Source organism: Nerophis lumbriciformis, linkage group LG30, assembly GCF_033978685.3.
Source record: "Nerophis lumbriciformis linkage group LG30, RoL_Nlum_v2.1, whole genome shotgun sequence".
Classification (NCBI taxonomy): Eukaryota; Metazoa; Chordata; class Actinopteri; order Syngnathiformes; family Syngnathidae; genus Nerophis; species Nerophis lumbriciformis.
In genome coordinates, this window is record NC_084577.2 from 23827870 (window position 1) to 23847586 (window position 19717).

The following is a 19717-nucleotide window of genomic DNA, read 5'->3' on the forward strand; positions in this document are numbered from 1 at the left end:
ATCTCAGTAAATCAAATATTTGAATTACTGCTCGACCCGCCTGAGACGATCAGTCATTTCTAGGGGTCTTGATGCCCCGCACAGGGCCGTAGACCTTTTTAGTTACATCACATTAGCAACTGGGTCACTGTGTCCTCGCAGCCTACAGATAAGACTTGACAAGCTAAAAACAGAAAGTTGCGTAACATCCATTCTGAAAGACTCTGATGAAGATGTCACCTGAAAGCTGTGTACTGCTCGGCATCGCATGGCGGTCCTAATCGCTGCTCTCTTGTGTTGTGTTCCTTTTTCAGTGGAGAATGAAGGCACTCTGAAGTACTTGGCGAGTGCGTACGCCAACAACCATCCCAAGATGCACCTCGGCGACACAGGATGTTCAAATAATGGGCAGAGTAAGCATTTTAGATATTCTATTCTGGGTCCGATATCAGACTGATATATCCGCTTTCCGCTAAAGAACAAGTATCGGGTTATATCGGCTTGCTGCTAAAATCAGTTAACGTTTCTTCTATTTTAGTCAAGTCATTTACAAAAGGTAAACATGTTGGGCTATAGGCTACTAGGAGCTACACAACAGATAAGCACACATTAGCACACAAGCTAGGCCAGTGTTTTTCAACCTTTTTTGAGCGATGTACATTGTGGACGCTGTCTTTGCTCCACAGTAAGTCTTTGCTGTCGTCCAGCATTCTGTTTTTGTTGACTTTGTAGCCAGTTCAGTTTTAGTTTCGTTGTGCACAGCCTTCCCTAAGCTTCATCGCCTTTTCTTAGGGGCCCTCACCTTTTGTTTATTTATGGTTTAAGCATTAGATATCTTTTTACCTGAACACTGCCTCCCGCTGTTTCCGACATCTACAGAACAATTAGCTACTGACTGCCACCGACTGATATGGAAGAGTATTACACGGTTACTCTGCCGCGCTCTAGACAGCACCGACACTCAACAGCAACACATCATTTGCAGACTATAATTACTGGTTTGGCAAAAAATATTTTTAACCCAAATAGGTGAAATTAGATAATCTTCCACGGCACACCAGACTGTATCTCACGGCACAATAGTGTGCCGCGGCACAGTGGTTGAAAAACACTGAGCTAGGCAATAAGTGTCCTTGATTAAACAATATTACAGTATAAAAGATGACATTTGTCAATATAAACAAGTGTCAAATAGTTGTAGTTGCATATTACTTACACATACAAAGTCTCCAAGGCAGAAATAAGTGTATTACAATTGACCAGTAACAAACGTGTCCACATTTTTCAACTTACAGCGTTATGATCTAATTGATTAGGAATCGTTACAGATAAGAATTGCGAACAATTCGAAAAAAGTTCAGCCCTCAAGAATAGATTAGTGTTTTTGATACCTACCATTGTTCTGTTTGACTAATTTCCTTTCATCAAACTTTTTCTAACATTCCACGCTACAAAATAAAGTTATGTATGTTTTGTGTCGATACCGGATTCATATCAGTATCAGCCAATACGTTTGTCAATATAAAGAAGTATCAAATCGTTGTAGATGCATATTACTTACAAATACAAAGTCTCCAAGGCAGAAGTGTATTACAATTAACCAGTAACAAACGTGTCCGCATTTTTCAACTTATATCGTCATGATCTAAACTTGATGCATTATTGTGGCCACCAGGTGTCACTTCAACTTAAAATCAGCATAAGTATGAGTCTTTGGGTACCGCACGATTCGATTCTCGAGGGTAACGATTTGATTCAGAATCGATTCTTGATTCAGCATTCATACTTTTTTTCATACTCATTGGGTACCAGTTCTAAGATGAACTACAGTCCTCCATGAAATAGATACACAGCTCTGATACATTTTTATATTAATTAAAAGAAAACTGTTTTGTTTAATAAAGTTTTACCCAAACATTTAATAAAGTCAGATACAAATAAGGCAACAGGAGAAGTATCCCACACTCCTCTTTTCTAAAGTAAATCTGTACAGCAAATATGATCATCTACAATAAATAAAATAAGTTAAAAAAAAAAGAAGAAAAAAAAGTACATTTTTTTTGGTATTTTTTATTATTGTTTTTTAAGAATCGTTACAGATAAGAATTGCGAATAATTCGGAAAAAGTTTTTTTGTTACACCCCTAAAGAATAGATTTGTGTTTTTCATACCTACCATTGTTCTCTGTTTGACTAATTTCCCTTGATGAAACATTTTCTAACATTCCACACTACAAAATAAAAGTATATGTTTTGTGTCGATACTGGATCAATATAACTATCAGCCAATACTCAAGGCTCCAATATAGTTTTTATATTGTAAGTAATAGGATAGGATAGGATAGGACTTTATTGTCATTGCACAAGTACAACGGAACTATGTTTTCAGCACAAACCCGTTCAAGATTAGACAAACAAACAGTGTACAGGGTTACAGAACAGGAACGCTGATGGGTCGCCAAAGGCGCCCCGTAAAAGATGGGAAAAAGGTCAAACGCTGGGGAAGAAGATGAGTAAAAAAATACAATTTGACTGGGCTCCTAAGGGGACCTAGTCTGGAGTGGGAAAAAAACCTCCATGCCATGCACACATAAACATGTTACATATAATCACGACAACTCGCAACGGGGGGAGGGAGATATGCCCATTGTCTTGGGTGTGTTGATGTAGCGTCTATAGGCCTGGGGCCATTCTGCATGCAAGCAAAAGTTTGACTGTTTTCAGAACAGCCTGCTCCTGTTGTTGCAGCGTCAAGGCCATTCGAGGGAGTCAAATCGTAGATTAGGATTTTTGTTTTTCTGCGAGCAGACATTACAATGGCTTGTCTGTTCTATTCGTTCATGCTGGCTCTCATATCCAATTTTTCTTTTTCAACCAGCTTTTCCATGATGTGATCCATCTTGCGATTCAGTTCAGAAATCGCCCCAGTCTGTAATAAAATCTTTACACCCCTAATTCTATAGATGTGTAACATTTTCTTGCAACAATTTAATCTGTAATCGGAGTAAAAAAGGGAAAACATTTTTTCAAACATGTGCAAGTAACTTCTGCAACAATGTCTACTAATTTCATTGCTTTACGGTGTTTACAATGTTCTTGTCAGAACAGGTGGCATTGTACACAGTATCAGTCATGTTTTTTTACGCTTATCAGCCATAACTGAGGGTGTTTTTTTATTGTCTGTCAGCAAGCAACATTCCAGACGGAGTTATGAGGGCAGCAGAGAGACAGAGCCACATGGGCAGTATGAAGGTAAGTGTCCATCTGGTCATTGTTGATTATAAAAAATAAAATGAAAAATCTCCGTAATGCTTTTTTTTACACGGAAATGTTTTGTGAAATGTCAAAAACTGCTCATGTCATTTTCACTTGGCCCGCAATGGCTTTAAAAACTGTATATTTTTATTAACTACCATATACCGCAGTGTCAGTTGTTTGTCCACCGTGCAGTGACTGCATCCAAACACCAAAGGTTGTTTTTTTAGGTACTGTATTTTCCGGACTATAAAGTGCACCGGTATATAAGCCACACCCACTAAATTTGAGAAGAAAAAAATATTTTCTATATATAAGCCGCATATATATATACGTTGTGAAATTAGTTATTTACACAGAAATATTTTGTAAATGTTTATTTACATACCTTAATTGTTTCCAAACGGTGTCTGTAACATGGCAGTAAAACGGTTGTTTAAACAAAACAGAAGTCATCGTCATGGCCCCACTAGCTGTAGAAGCGAGCTCTCCAATCATCTAAACAGACTCAATAACTCCACGGTGACGTTTTGCTGAATTTACAAAACAAACAATACAAACAGAATGCCGTTGTAAGTTAATAATGCTAACACAGACACTCGTGTTAGCATATTAGCTAATGCCAACGGTGCTAGCTTTATTACATTGCGACAGCACGTACAAATATGCATGAAAACACTCCTACAGACGTCGAACATGGGACTGTTTAGTAAGTAATAGTTGTTTTAGTTATATTGTTAAACTTACAAACGTTGTTGGAGTGATGAATGAAGAATCCATATAGGTAGGATAGGATAGGTCAATAAAGACCTATCTTATCCTACCTGCAGTGAGCAAACCCGTCCAAAAGATGGCGCCATGGCATAAACAATGAAACACCTGTTCTTTGTCTTTGCTTATTTTTTAAAAACTATTTACGTACACTCTGGACCTCAGCAAAGAAAAATCCATAAATTAGCCGCACCGTTTTATCGGCCGCAGGTTTCTAAGCGTAGGAAAAAAGTAGCGGCTTATAGACGGGAATTTACAGTATTCTCTAGGGTGGCATTAAAATAAATGGTCACAATATGTACCACATTGTCAATGTGACTGGAGATAAAAATAGGTCTAACAACCCCACCGTGACTAGAAGCGAATGTGAGCTATCAATAAACGTTGTCTCCATGTCCCTTTATGTGCCTTCCAGGACTTCAGCATGGACTTTGGCCACTGTCCAGAGATCACCGTGTACACTGGCTGTTGTGTGTTTCCTCCAGCCGAGCAGCTGGCCACACTCTGGGCAGAGAACAAGAAGCCTCTTCTCAGCATGTTGGTGGAGGTATGCAGACGGCTTCTGGAGTCACTTTTTAAGCAGCATGTAGACCAGTGCTGTCCATAACTTTTCCAATGAAGGCGGCACACTGAGCAATCAGAGGATGCGAGGGCCATTCTGACATTTGTCCTTTTTAAAATCAACACAATGTATGTTTGTAACCCTCATGACTACTTTCAAGTTTGGTTAATGCTGAAGATGCGGACCAGGAAGGGTCTCAGTTATAAAAGTTTTAAAAGTAATTCATATGTTAATATTTTAATCTAAAATCTCTCGATCAAATCCAGATTTATCCGTCGATATAAAGTAAAAAAAAGTATGTCTTTTGGTCACAGAAAACCTTGTTTTTCGTAGCAAAAACACAAAATATTTAATATATACCCCACAAATAGTGAAATATTTGAAGTAATTGAAGCCTTGAATAGGGCAATAATTCATACCAATCTCGCCTTTGATTCATTATTATTTTTTGAGCAATGATGGATAAAAAAAACAAAAACTGTTATAGAATAGAAAGTACTTTATTGATCCCTGGGGGAAATTCAGCACCACAGTTCGCTCACAATAGACAATAAACACTTAGGTATTCTTTACATGTGAATAATATGAATACAGTCTATTATACAGCACTATTCACATGTGAATAATATAAATACAGTCTATTATACAGCATTATTCACATGTGAATAATATAAATACAGTCTATTGTACAGCATTATTCACATGTGAATAATATAAATACAGTCTATTATACAGCATTATTCACATGTGAATAATATAAATACAGTCTATTATACAGCATTATTCACATGTGAATAACATAAATACAGTCTATTATACAGTCTATAATACATATAATGGTCTTTGAAATCCAAAATGGCCCCAATGATAAAAGTGTCAAAAATTAGTCATGATTTTTTTCCCTTTACTTTCAATGCTTGACTCTCTATATCAACTTCAAATCTATCTGTCGATTGTAAAAATAAAAATAAATGTTTATGCTTTTTGTCAAAGAAAACCTTGGTTTTGATACAGCAAACACACACAATACGGAGAAAAAAACATTTCAAAGTGGAATATTTGACTGTATAGCCTTGGATAGGTCAATAATTCTTAACAACTTTGATTTTGATTCATTATTATTTTTTGAGCAGTGACACGTTTTAAAAAACAAACACACTAAAGTCTCGGGAATCCAAAAGGGCCCCACTCATAAAAGTTTTAAGAATAAGTCATTTATTATTTATTTCCTTTACTTTCAATGCTTGAATCTATACATCAAATTCAAATCTGTCGATTATTAGGTTTTTATTTTTTTTATGTTTTATGCTCTTTGTCAAAAAAAACCTTCGTTTTGATATAGCAATCACACGCAATATAAAAAAATCCACAAAACATATTTAAGTAAACTATTTGATGTGAAGTTATTGTAGTCTTGTATAGGTCAATAATTCATAACAATTTTGATTTATAATTATTTTTTGAGCAAATACATGTTTAAAAAAAAAAAAATACAATAAAGGTTTTGATTGATTGATTGAAACTTTTATTAGTAGATTGCGCAATACAGTACATATTCCGTAAAATTGACCACTAAATGGCAACACCCCAATAAGTTTTTCAACTTGTCGAGGTCCACGTATTGGGAATTCAAAATGGCCCAACTCAAAAGTGTCAAGAATAAGTCATGTATTTTTTTTTCTTCACTTTCAATGCTTGAATCTTTACATGGACTTCAAATCTATCTGTGGATTTTAAGGTTTTTATTTTAATGTTTTATGTTTTCTGCTCTTTGTCAAAGAAAACCTTAGTTTTGATTTGGCAAACGCACAACATATGAAAACATTTCCTCAAAACATGTTCCAATGTGGAATATTTGATTGAATAACCTTGAATAGGTCATTAATTCATAACAACATTGATTTTGATTCATTATTATTTTTTGAACAGTGACAGTTTTAAAGAAAAAAATATATACACTTAAGGATCCAAAAGGGCTCCACTCAAAAGTGTTAAAAATAAGTCATGTCATTTTTTTTCTTTATACTTTTAATGCTTGGATCTTTACATCAACTTCATATTTATCTGTCGATTATAAGGTTATTATTTGTATATGTTTCATGCTCTTTGTCATAGAAAACCTTGGTTTTGCTAAGGCAAACACACACAATATAAAAAAAAAACCCTAAAACATATTTCAAAGTCAAATATTTCATGTGAAGTTATTGGAGTCTCAAATAGGTCAATAATTCATAACAAGGTTGATTTTGATTCGTTGTTATTTTTTAAGCAATGACTGTTTATAAAAAAATACACTAACGGTTGTGGAGATCCAAAAGGCCCACTATTAGGTGTTAAGGAATAGTAATGTATTTTAAATTTTTTTTATTTACTTGAAATTCTTCGATCTCTACATCAACTTCAATCTGTCGATTTATAAGGTTTTTAATTTTTTTTATGTTTTATGCTCTGGTTACCCTGGTCTTGATATGGCAAACACACAAAATATAAAAAATGTTCCCCGAAACATATTTCAAAGTGGAATATTTGATTGAATAGGTCATTAATTCATAACAACATTGATTTTGATTCTTTATTATTTTTTGAGCAATGACGACCTTGTGTTATTAGTGTCAACATTTCAACGTTTCCTCATTACAGTAACACATGTTTGCACTTTAATTCCACTTCTGTTGTTTGTTATTAGTAATAGTATTTTTAGAATGTTAACAGATTAGCTGCAGGACCCCCAGGCCGCACTTTGGCCAGCCTTAACGTAGAGCGTATGTTCTTCACTCACCCAGGTCCACAAAGGGGTACGAGGTGTGGTGAGAGACAAGAGCGGGAAGCCCATCGTCGGCGCCATCGTTGTCTTGAATGGGGGAGTGAGAGTGTTCACCGGGGAAGGCGGCTACTTTCGAGCCCTGTTGGCTCCGGGGAACCACAACATCGAAGCGGTCGCCGATGGCTACCAGCAACAACGACAAGAGGTATATACTTACATACACACATGTACGTTATATGTTTGCGTTCTTCAAATATGTCTTCTACTTGAAGCAATGAAAAGTGGATCGCTACATTTATATTGAATGGCTTTTACAAATTATATTTATTAGGTACGCCTAAATGCATGCTTTATCAGTATCATTCATTCATTCAAACCCCTGCTTTGTAAAGGTGGGCACTACAAAATGTGCTCATTATAGTCATTAATCCTGACTTCCTCACTTTGATAAAAAAAAGTTGTATTCATTTTTGTTTTGTAGGTTTAAGTGTGTTATGTAGTGATGGGTCCGGCAACACCGATGCATCGGCGCATGCGTCGAGCTCATAGAGCAAAACCCTGTGTCGGTGCAGGTACCGCTTTTAGAAAGTCACGTGACTGATCATGAGCTGTTTTGGTCACGTGACCGATACGCGAACTGTGTCGCACTGACGCCTCCTCTGTGCCCTGTGAGCGGCTCTTTTCTACAGCCGGAGAAATAATAACTAAGAGAAATCGTCTAAAATGTAATACGTCGGAAAAACTTTTTTTTTTTTTTTATAAAAATGTGTAAAAAAATAAAATAAAAAAAATTCCCAGTCCACAATCATCCACAACACGTTCTCTTAGATTTCCATGTTATGATACATGTTCACATTATTTATTGACTGTATCTAAAAAAGATAAAAATATATTTTTATTTAAATGAAGATATGAAATAATCCTAAATGAAATACAATATTATTGTATATACTAGGGCAGGGGTCACCAACGCGGTGCCCGCGGTCACCAGGTAGCCCGTAAGGACCAGATCAGTCGCCCGCTGGCCTGTTCTAAAAATAGCTCAAAGAGCAGCACTTACCAGTGAGCTGCCTTTATTTTTTAAATGTTATTTATTTACTAGCAAGCTGGTCTTGCTTTGCTCGACATTTTTAATTCTAAAAGAGACAAAACTCAAATAGAATTTGAAAATCCAAGAAAATATTTTAAAGACTTGGTCTTCACTTGGAATAAGCGGTAGAAAATGGATGGATGGATGGGTCTTCACTTGTTTAAATAAATTCATTTATTTTTTACTTTGCTTCTTATTACTTTTAGAAATACAATTTTAGAGAAAAAACACAACCTTAAAAATGATTTTAGGATTTTTAAACAAATATACCTTTTTACCTTTTAAATTTCTTCCTCTTCTTTCCTGACAATTTAAATCAATGTTCAAGTAAAAAATTTTTTTATTTTTTATTGTAAAGAATAATAATTTTAGTTTCTGTTTTTTTGATGAAGAATATTTGTGAAATATTTCTTCAAACTTACTATGATTAAAATTCATAAAAATTATTCTGGCAAATCTAGAAAATCTGTAGAATCAAATTTAAATCTTATTTCAAAGTATTTTGAATTTCTTTTAAAAGTTTTGTTCTGGAAAATCTAGAAGAAATACTGATTCGTCTTTGTTAGAAATATAGCTTGGTCCAATTTGTTAAATATTCTAACAAAGTGCAGATTGGATTTTAACCAATTTAAAACATGTCATCAAAATTATAAAATGTATCTTAATCAGGAAAAATTACTAATGATGTTCCATAAATTATTTTTTTAATTTTTTCAAAAAGATTCAAATTAGCTAGTTTTTCTCTTCTTTTTGTCGGTTGAATTTTGAATTTTAAAGAGTCGAAATTGAAGATAAACTATGTTTCAAAATTTTATTTTAAATTTTTTCGTGTTTTCTCCTCTTTTAAACCGTTCAATTAAGTGTTTTTTTTCATCATTTATTCTCTACAAAAAACCTTCCGTAAAAGGAAAAAAAAAATGTACGACGGAATGACAGACAGAAATACCCATTTTTTTATATATATAAATGTATTTATTTAGCTATTCTTGTTTAAATCACACTTACGTGTAACTTACAAATGACAATATATTTATTTATTTAAGTGTGTATCAAACTGGTAGCCCTTCGCATTAATCAGTACCCAAGAAGTAGTTGTTGGTTTCAAAAAGGTTGGTGACCCCTGTACTAGGTCATAAAATCAGTGTCAGTTGAGTCGGTCCATAGGTTGCCTGTAGGGATTTTTAATGTCCAGCAGATGTCAGTATTTAGTGACACAGTATCAATACAGTTTTGCAAGGTGTCGAAACGCTTCATGACGCCTCATCATCCCATCACTAGTGTTATGTATTGTCCTCCTGAGTTAATGTTGCTGATCAATTTGAATGTACTGTTATTTATTGGGTTTATTTTATTTTATTTTTCAGTATCAGATGGTTCAAGTCAGTCAAAAATGTGTATAATTTAAATACGTTGTTTTTTTTCATGCAAAATGATGCACTTTGTATATTTTCTGTTTTTCTTTAGTGTTAATAAGGATACAATATTGCAGAGGTGTACTTATAACAGTTTATAGACAAATGATACGACTTATAGTCGCGGCGTGCGAAATGTTTTCTTCCTCCTCTGGGGGCATAACAGAAAAAAGTTGAGAAGCACTTCAGGAGACTAAGATATATTAATGCAGTTTTTTATATTAATCTAAGATTAAGAATCTAGAGAAAATATGTCTAAATACAAATTTTTTTCTTTTGCATATTTTTGATTTACATTTTGTTGTGTTGTGTGTTTCACTTTAAAATTGTTTAGCGGAACAAACTTAAAAGTTCAATGGTAAATAGCAAAATACATATTTTTTGCATTATGTATGGTGTATTTTAGTTTAATAAACATAATTTATAATATTATAAAAAATAATACATTCTAATTGATCTGTTATATTAACTAGCACAATATATACAATACTTTAACCTATAAAACAAAAATGAATAAAACACTTTGTGCTGATTTTTTTTTTTTTTTTATCAAAATGAGGAAGTCAGGATTAACGGCTACAATGAGCATGTTTTGTAGTGCACAACTTTTTAGAAGAATGATACTATATGATACTGATTCCCTGAGGTCACATGCCCCCCCGGCATCGAACCCCCTGCTATTTGAAAAAACTGGACCAACTCAGTATTTGAATGCTTGTTTAGGCCTATAACGACAAAGCATAGAGCCTATATGTTTAGTTCTTTTCCTGACAATGCAAAACAAAATATGGACTGTCCATCCACTATGGACTGGACTCTTACTATTATGTTGGATCCACTATGGACTGGACTCTCACAATATTATGTCAGACCCACTCGACATCCATTGCATTCGGTCTCCCCTAGAGGGGGGGGTTACCCACATATGCGGTCCCCTCCAAGGTTTCTCATAGTCATTCACATCGACGTCCCACTGGGGTGAGTTTTTCCTTGCCCTTATGTGGGATTTGTACCGAGGATGTCGTTGTGGCTTGTGCAGCCCTTTGAGACACTTGTGATTTAGGGCTATATAAATACACATTGATTGATTGATTGAAAAAATTACTTAAATATTGGGAGAAAGCATGTAAAAAAAAAAAATATAGATTTTTAAATGATCATGATTATTTGTAAAGATTCTTAATCGATTAAAAGAAATAAAATCGATTTAAAAATGTTTTTATATTTTTTTAATGGATTTTGTTCAAATTATATATAAAATAAAATATGATAAAATATGATTATTAAATTGATTTGATGAAAATATCTATATATATATATATATATATATATATATAAATAATTACATAGATTTTTTTTAATTATATATTTTTTAATCAATTTGATTTTTGTTTATAGTATATATGTATTGTAGTCTTGTTCACGAGTGAGGGAAGAGTGGATCGTGAGATCGACAGGCGGATCGGTGCGGCGTCTTCAGTAATGCGGACGCTGTATCGATCCGTTGTGGTGAAGAAGGAGCTGAGCCGGAAGGCAAAGCTCTCAATTTACCGGTCGATCTACGTTCCCATCCTCACCTATGGTCATGAGCTTTGGGTTATGACCGAAAGGACAAGATCACGGGTACAAGCGGCCGAAATGAGTTTCCTCCGCCGGGTGGCGGGGCTCTCCCTTAGAGATAGGGTGAGAAGCTCTGTCATCCGGGGGGAGCTCAAAGTAAAGCCGCTGCTCCTCCACATTGAGAGGAGCCAGATGAGGTGGTTCGGGCATCTGGTCAGGATGCCACCCGAGCGCCTCCCTAAGGAGGTGTTTAGGGCATGTCCGACCGGTAGGAGGCCACGAGGAAGACCCAGGACACGTTGGGAAGACTATGTCTCCCGGCTGGCCTGGGAACGCCTCGGGATCCCCCGGGAGGAGCTGGACGAAGTGGCTGGGGAGAGGGAAGTCTGGGCTTCCCTGCTTAGGCTGCTGCCCCCGCGACCCGACCTCGGATAAGCGGAAGAAGATGGATGGATGGATGGTATATATGTATATATATATATATATATATATATATATATATACATATAAAATCAAAACGATTAAAAATGTAAATAAAAACATTTTAATCGATTTGATTTTTTTTTTAAATATATATTTTTTCTAATTAAACAGATTTTTTTTAAATGTTACAAATTTTATATATATATATATATATATATATATATATATATATAATACATAAATATCTAAAAAAAAATCAAATCCATTAAAAAAACAATCTTTAAAAATCAAGTCTATTTTTTATTTTTATATATATATATATATATATATATATATATATATATATACTTTTTTTAAATTTCCTTTATTCAATCTGTCCTGTCCAGCCACTCAGGCAAGTCACATTGTTGATGTAGATGATCATATCTGCTGAACAGATTTACTTTATATAAGAGAAGTGTTGGATACTTCTCTTGTTGCCTTATTTGTATTTAACTTTAATAAATGATTAAGTAGAATTGTATTAAACAAAGCCAATTTTCTGTTAAGTAATATAAACATTTATCAGCATTGTCTATTTTATGGAGGAATGTAGTTAATCATAGAACCAGCACCCAATGTTATTAAAAAGTATGGATTTTGAATCGAGAATCGGTATGAATCGATTCTGAGCCAAATGATGTGGTGCCCAAAGATTCACAGCCCTAATTGGGAGACAAATTAAAAAGCTGACTTTAATGTGGCAAGTATCCATTACAGTCCAGGTCTATGCAGGGTGTAGGACGCAGCAGACAAAACCTCTCCGCCACCTCCACTTGTCCAGACGACTGCTCACACATCTGAATGGTGGGGTAGGCCAGCTCCATGAACAGATGCTCCTTAATAGCGCGGCCCAGCTCCAGGTTGTAGGCCCGCAGCTTCCCGCCAGGACTCAGCAGCAGGGGATCCACCACCGAATGATACATCTGCCGATACTCTGCCACCGTAAAGCCGTGGATCATCAAAGGTCGACTCGCCGACACGACGTCTGAGTAGCTCCCTGCTTTGTCACCGGGCGTCACGCGGAGGTCCGGAACAATCGCCGCATTCCTTACGTACCGGTCGTCCAGCCGCCTCTCCGCACAATCCGCTTCCTTCTGCTCATGCGACGCGTCCAAACGACTGGGTGCCAGCATGTAACGCCTTTCCTTCGTCGATTCGCCGTATTTCTTCGGGCATCGAATACGCCGCCTTAAGTCGTAGGAGCTCGCGGCATCTCTAGAAAGTTGAAAGAAAAGCCTCTTTTAGAACAACCCCAGTTGGGGATTCACGACGGACGGGTGCACTTACTGTTTGACAAACAACATTTGGAGGGTGTATTCCGACAGCATGGCGCTGCAAAGGGAAAGAAATGAGCCACAAAAGGCAGGTCAAATTCACATGTCACCAAGCTGAGGCATTTACTTTTTCTTTTTTTCTTCTTTTTTTTTTTTGACGAGCACGGCGATCTAACCCTTGTTTCAGAGCCACCAGGCAACCTGCAGCAGATGATGTTAAGTAGTCACACCTGCAGGGGAGGCTTGCTAACGAGGAGCTCCGTGCTCACTTTCTTGCAGGAGCACTAGGGATGTCACGGTATGAACATTTCTTATCACGGTTATTTTTAAATGTGCTCAAAATTTTCAAAAAATATTTATACCGAAATATTTTAACCAAGTTTTATTTTAAAAGAACACTACACATCCAAAATTATTTTCTTTTGTAGGATAAACATTATTGTAGATAAAAACACTTTTTTTTTTTTTTTTTTTTTTTTTTTTTTTACCTCAAGTTGAAATTGAATGTGCATATGAAAGCAACACAAGTATTATAAACACAGTAATATGGCAGAAAAAAAAGAACATAAATAAATCAAATAATTGTGAAAATTTAGCAAGATAGCACTTTATGGACATAAGAGATTCAGGAATAATAACTAATGTAAGAATTTTGAAAGATGGCACCTGATGGCCATAAGACATAACTGCACTTATTTAAAAAGAACACAACACATCCAAAATGATTTCCTTTTGTAGAAGAAACGTTATTGTAGATAAAAACACTTTTTTTTTTTTTTTTTTACCTCAAGTTGAAATTGAATGTGCATATGAAAGCAACACAAGTATTATAAACAAAGTAATTTGGCAGGGAAAAAAAAGATCATAAATAAATCAAATAAATGTGAAAATTGTGCAAGATAGCACTTTATGGACATAAGATATTCAAGAATAATAAACTAATGTAAGAATTTTGAAAGATGGCACCTGATGGCCGTAAGACGTAACTGCACTTATTTAAAAAGAACACAACACATCCAAAATTATTTCTTTTTGTAGGAGAAACATTATTGTAGATAAAAACACTTGTTTCATGGATTGATTTACGTGGACCCCGACTTAAACAAGTTGAAAAACTTATTGGGGTGTTACCATTTAGTGGTCAATTGTACGGAATATGTACTGTACTGTGCAATCTACTAATACAAGTTTCAATCAATCAAACCCAAGTAGAAATTGAATCATGTGCATATGAAAGCAACACAAGTATTATAAACAAAGTAATATGGCAGAAAAAAAGAACATAAATAAATCAAATAAATGTGAAAATTGTGTAAGATAGCACTTTATGGACATAATATATTCAAGAATAATAAACTAATGTAAGAATTTTGAAAGATGGCACCTGATGGCCATAAGACGTAACTGCACTTATTTGAAAAGAACACAACACATTCAAAAGTATTTCCTTTTGTTGGAAAAACATTATTGTAGATAAAAACCTCAAGTTGAAATTGAATGTGCATATGAAAGCAACACAAAGATTATAAACAAAGTAATATGGCAGAAAAAAAAGAACATAAATAAATCAAATAAATGTGGAAATTGTGTTAGATAGCACTTTATGGACATAAGACATTCAAGAATAATAAACTAATGTAAGAATTTTGAAAGATGGCACCTGATGGCTATAAGACGTAACTGCACTTATTTAAAAAGAACACAACACATCCAAAATTATTTCTTTTTGTAGGAGAAACATTATTGTAGATAAAAACACTTGTTTCATGGATTGATTTACGTGGACCCCGAAATTAAACAAGTTGAAAAATGTATTGGGGTGTTACCATTTATTGGTCAATTGTACGGAATATGTACTGTACTGTGCAATCTAAAATAAAAGTTTCAATCAATCAAACCCAAGTAGAAATTGAATCATGTGCATATGAAAGCAACACAAGTATTATAAACAAAGTAATATGGCAGAAAAAAAAGAACATCAATAAATCAAATAAATGTGAAAATTGTGTAAGATAGCACTTTATGGACATAAGATATTCAAGAATAATAAACTAATGCAACAATTTTGAAAGATGGCACCTGATGGCCATAAGACGTAACTGCACTTATTTAAAAAGAACACAACACATCCAAAATTATTTCCTTTTGTAGGAGAAACATTATTGTAGATAAAAACACTTGTTTCATGGATTGATTTACGTGGACTCCGACTTAAACAAGTTGAAAAATGTATTGGGGTGTTACCATTTAGTGGTCAATTGTACGGAATATGTACTGTACTGTGCAATCTACTAATAAAAGTTTCAATCAATCAAACCCAAGTAGAAATTGAATCATGTGCATATGAAAGCAACACAAGTATTATAAACAAAGTAATTTGGCAGAAAAAAAAAGAACATAAATAAATCAAATAAATGTGAAAATTGTGCAAGATAGCACTTTATGGGCATAAGAGATTCAAGAATTAAAAACTAATGTAACAATTTTGAAAGATGGCACCTGATGGCCATAAGACGTAACTGCACTTATTTAAAAAGAACACAACACATTCAAAATTATTTCCTTTTGTAGGAGAAACATTATTTTAGATAAAAACACTTGTTTCATGGATTGATTTACGTGGACTCCGACTTAAACAAGTTGAAAAATGAATAGGGGTGTTACCATTTAGTGGTCAATTGTACGGAATATGTACTGTACTGTGCAATCTACTAATAAAAGTTTCAATCAATCAATCAAACCCAAGTAGAAATTGAATGTGAATATGAAAGCAACACAAGTATTATAAACAAAGTAATATGGCAAGATAAAAAGAACATAAATAAATCAAATAAATTTGAAAATTGTGCAAGATTGCACTTTATAGACATAAGATATTCAAGAATAAAAACTAATGTAAGAATTTTGAAAGATGGCACCTGATGGCCATAAGACGTAACTGCACTTATTTAAAAAGAACACAACACATCCAAAAGTATTTCTTTTTGTAGGAGAAACATTATTGTAGATAAAAACACTTGTTTCATGGATTGATTTACGTGGACTCCGACTTAAACAAGTTGAAAAATGTATTGGGGTGTTACCATTTAGTGGTCAATTGTATGGAATATGTACTGTACTGTGCAATCTACTAATAAAAGTTTCAATCAATCAATCAAACCCAAGTAGAAATTGAATGTGAATATGAAAGCAACACAAGTATTATAAACAAAGTAATATGGCAGAAAAAAGAGAACATAAATAAATCAAATAAATGTGAAAATTGTGTAAGATAGCACTTTATGGACATAAGATATTCAAGAATAATAAACTAATGTAAAAATTTTGAAAAATGGCACCTGATGGCCATAAGACGTAACTGCACTTATTTAAAAAGAACACAACACATCCAAAATTATTTCATTTTGTAGGAGAAACATTATTGTAGATAAAAGCACTTGTTTCATGGATTGATTTACGTGGACCCCGACTTAAACATGTTGAAAAACTTATTCGGGTGTTACCATTTAGTGGTCAATTGTACAGAATATGTACTGTACTGTGTAATCTACTAATAAAAGTTTCAATCAATCAATCAAACCCAAGTAGAAATTGAATGTGCATATGAAAGCAACACAGGTATTATAAACAAAGTAATTTGGCAGAAAAAAAAAGAACATAAATAAATCAAATAAATGTGAAAATTGTGTAAGATAGCACTTTATGGACATAAGACATTCAAGAATAATAAACTAATGTAAGAATTTTGAAAGATGGCACCTGATGGCCATAAGACGTAACTGCACTTATTTGAAAAGAACACAACACATTCAAAAGTATTTCCTTTTGTAGGAGAAACATTATTGTAGATAAAAACACTTGTTTCATGGATTGATTTACATGGACCCCGACTTAAACAAGTTGAAAAACTTATTGGGGTGTCACCATTTAGTGGTCAATTGTACAGAATATGTACTGTACTGTGCAATCTACTAATAAAAGTTTCAATCAATCAAACCCAAGTAGAAATTGAATCATGTGCATATGAAAGCAACACAAGTATTATAAACAAAATAATATGGCAGAAAAAAAAAGAACATAAATAAATCAAATAAATGTGAAAATTGTGCAAGATAGCACTTTATGGGCATAAGATATTCAAGAATAATAAACTAATGTAAGAATTTTGAAAGATGGCACCTGATGGCCATAAGACGTAACTGCACTTATTTAAAAAGAACACAACACATCCAAAATTATTTCCTTTTGTAGGAGAAACATTATTGTAGATAAAAACACTTGTTTCATGGATTGATTTACATGGACCCCGACTTAAACAAGTTGAAAAACTTATTGGGGTGTCACCATTTAGTGGTCAATTGTACGGAATATGTACTGTACTGTGCAATCTACTAATAAAAGTTTCACTCAATCAAACCCAAGTAGAAATTGAATGTGCATATGAAAGCAACACAAGTATTATAAACAAAGTAATTTGGCAGGGAAAAAAAAGAACATAAATAAATCAAATAAATGTGAAAATTGTGCAAGATAGCACTTTATGGACATAAGATATTCAAGAATAATAAACTAATGTAAGAATTTTGAAAGATGGCACCTGATGGCCGTAAGACGTAACTGCACTTATTTGAAAAGAACACAACACATTCAAAAGTATTTCCTTTTGTTGGAAAAACATTATTGTAGATAAAAACCTCAAGTTGAAATTGAATGTGCATATGAAAGCAACACAAAGATTATAAACAAAGTAATATGGCAGAAAAAAAAGAACATAAATAAATCAAATAAATGTGGAAATTGTGTAAGATAGCACTTTATGGACATAAGACATTCAAGAATAATAAACTAATGTAAGAATTTTGAAAGATGGCACCTGATGGCCATAAGACGTAACTGTACTTATTTAAAAAGAACACAACACATCTAAAATTATTTCTTTTTGTAGGAGACACATTATTGTAGATAAAAAACACTTGTTTCATGGATTGATTTACGTGGACCCCGACTTAAACAAGTTGAAAAACTTATTGGGGTGTTACCATTTAGTGGTCAATTGTACAGAATATGTACTGTACTGTGTAATCTACTAATAAAAGTTTCAATCAATCAAACCCAAGTAGAAATTGAATCATGTGCATATGAAAGGAACACAAGTATTATAAACAAAGTAATATGGCAGAAAAAAAGAACATAATCAAATAAATGTGAAAATTGTGCAAGATAGCACTTTATGGACATAAGAGATTCAAGAATTAAAAACTAATGTAAGAATTTTGAAAGATGGCACCTGATGGCCATAAGACGTAACTGCACTTATTTAAAAAGAACACAACACATCCAAAATTATTTCTTTTTGTAGGAGACACATTATTGTAGATAAAAAACACTTGTTTCATGGATTGATTTACGTGGACCCCGACTTAAACAAGTTGAAAAACTTATTGGGGTGTTACCATTTAGTGGTCAATTGTACGGAATATGTACTGAACTGTGTAATCTACTAATAAAAGTTTCAATCAATCAAACCCAAGTAGAAATTGAATCATGTGCATATGAAAGCAACACAAGTATTATAAACAAAGTAATATGGCAGAAAAAAAAGAACATAAATAAATCAAATAAATGTGAAAATTGTGCAACATAGCACTTTATGGACATAAGAGATTCAAGAATTAAAAACTAATGTAAGAATTTTGAAAGATGGCACCTGATGGCCATAGGACGTAACTGCACTTTTTGTCCATATAGATAAAAATAGTGTTCATGTATGAGATCTAGGGCTGCCAACTATGGCCAAAGTAATAATTAAGATGATCGTTGTCAATATTTAAATCATGATTACTGATTGTTAGGTAAAGCAGTGTCGGGGTGTGAACGTAGTACCATCATGTCATTTGTAATGTATAATAAAAAGACTATAGATAAACATTATCCATATATCTGAAGACAAATATTTTGGGGGTTTTATTTTTATTTTTATTTTTACATTTTGATAGAGTGAGGTTTTTTTTTTTTTTTTATTATTTTCTTTTTTTAATCTTTTTTTTTTTTTAAAGATATGTACATTTATATTTACATGTAGATGCTGTATTAGGACAGATTTTTTTATTCAGGCAATGACATAAAATAATAATAATTAAAAAAAAAAAATACAACGTTGACAACACATATTAATATAAATTAATATAGTGCAAAAGGTAATGTATAGTATGTAATGCATGATTGTCCAGTTTTGCCTGAAAGGGAGTGGGATCCATTAAGAGATTGAGCAGAAATATGTCAGATAGGAATTGTAAAAAAATGATGTGTCACATGAATGTTTTTTAAAGTACTAACTTTATGAAATGAAAACACACACAAAAAACATGGTGTTTACTTTTTGATATTAATATAAAACTCAAAGCAGTTTGTCTAATAAACAAGCTTTGTTCTCGATTGTAGCTGAGATAGGCTCCAGCGCCCCCCCGCGACCCCGAAGGGAATAAGCGGTAGAAAATGGATGGATGGATGTTCTTCTCCAACGCCTCCTAGTGGCTCAGTACAACAGTTTGGCCAACAAAAATAAAGAGTGACGCCTCTCACATCG

At 33.8% G+C, this 19717-nt stretch overlaps 1 protein-coding gene across 1 annotated transcript in view; it reads left to right on the forward strand.

The window, feature by feature from the left end:
• The window catches only part of cpda (carboxypeptidase D, a), an 83276-nt gene that overhangs the window by 57207 nt on the left and 6352 nt on the right, over positions 1-19717 (forward strand). Inside the window, exons 16-19 of the mRNA XM_061925828.1 lie at positions 294-392; positions 3166-3230; positions 4420-4551; positions 7350-7535. Of these exons, the coding sequence (XP_061781812.1) occupies positions 294-392; positions 3166-3230; positions 4420-4551; positions 7350-7535 (482 nt within the window). The remainder of the gene's footprint in view (positions 1-293; positions 393-3165; positions 3231-4419; positions 4552-7349; positions 7536-19717) is intronic.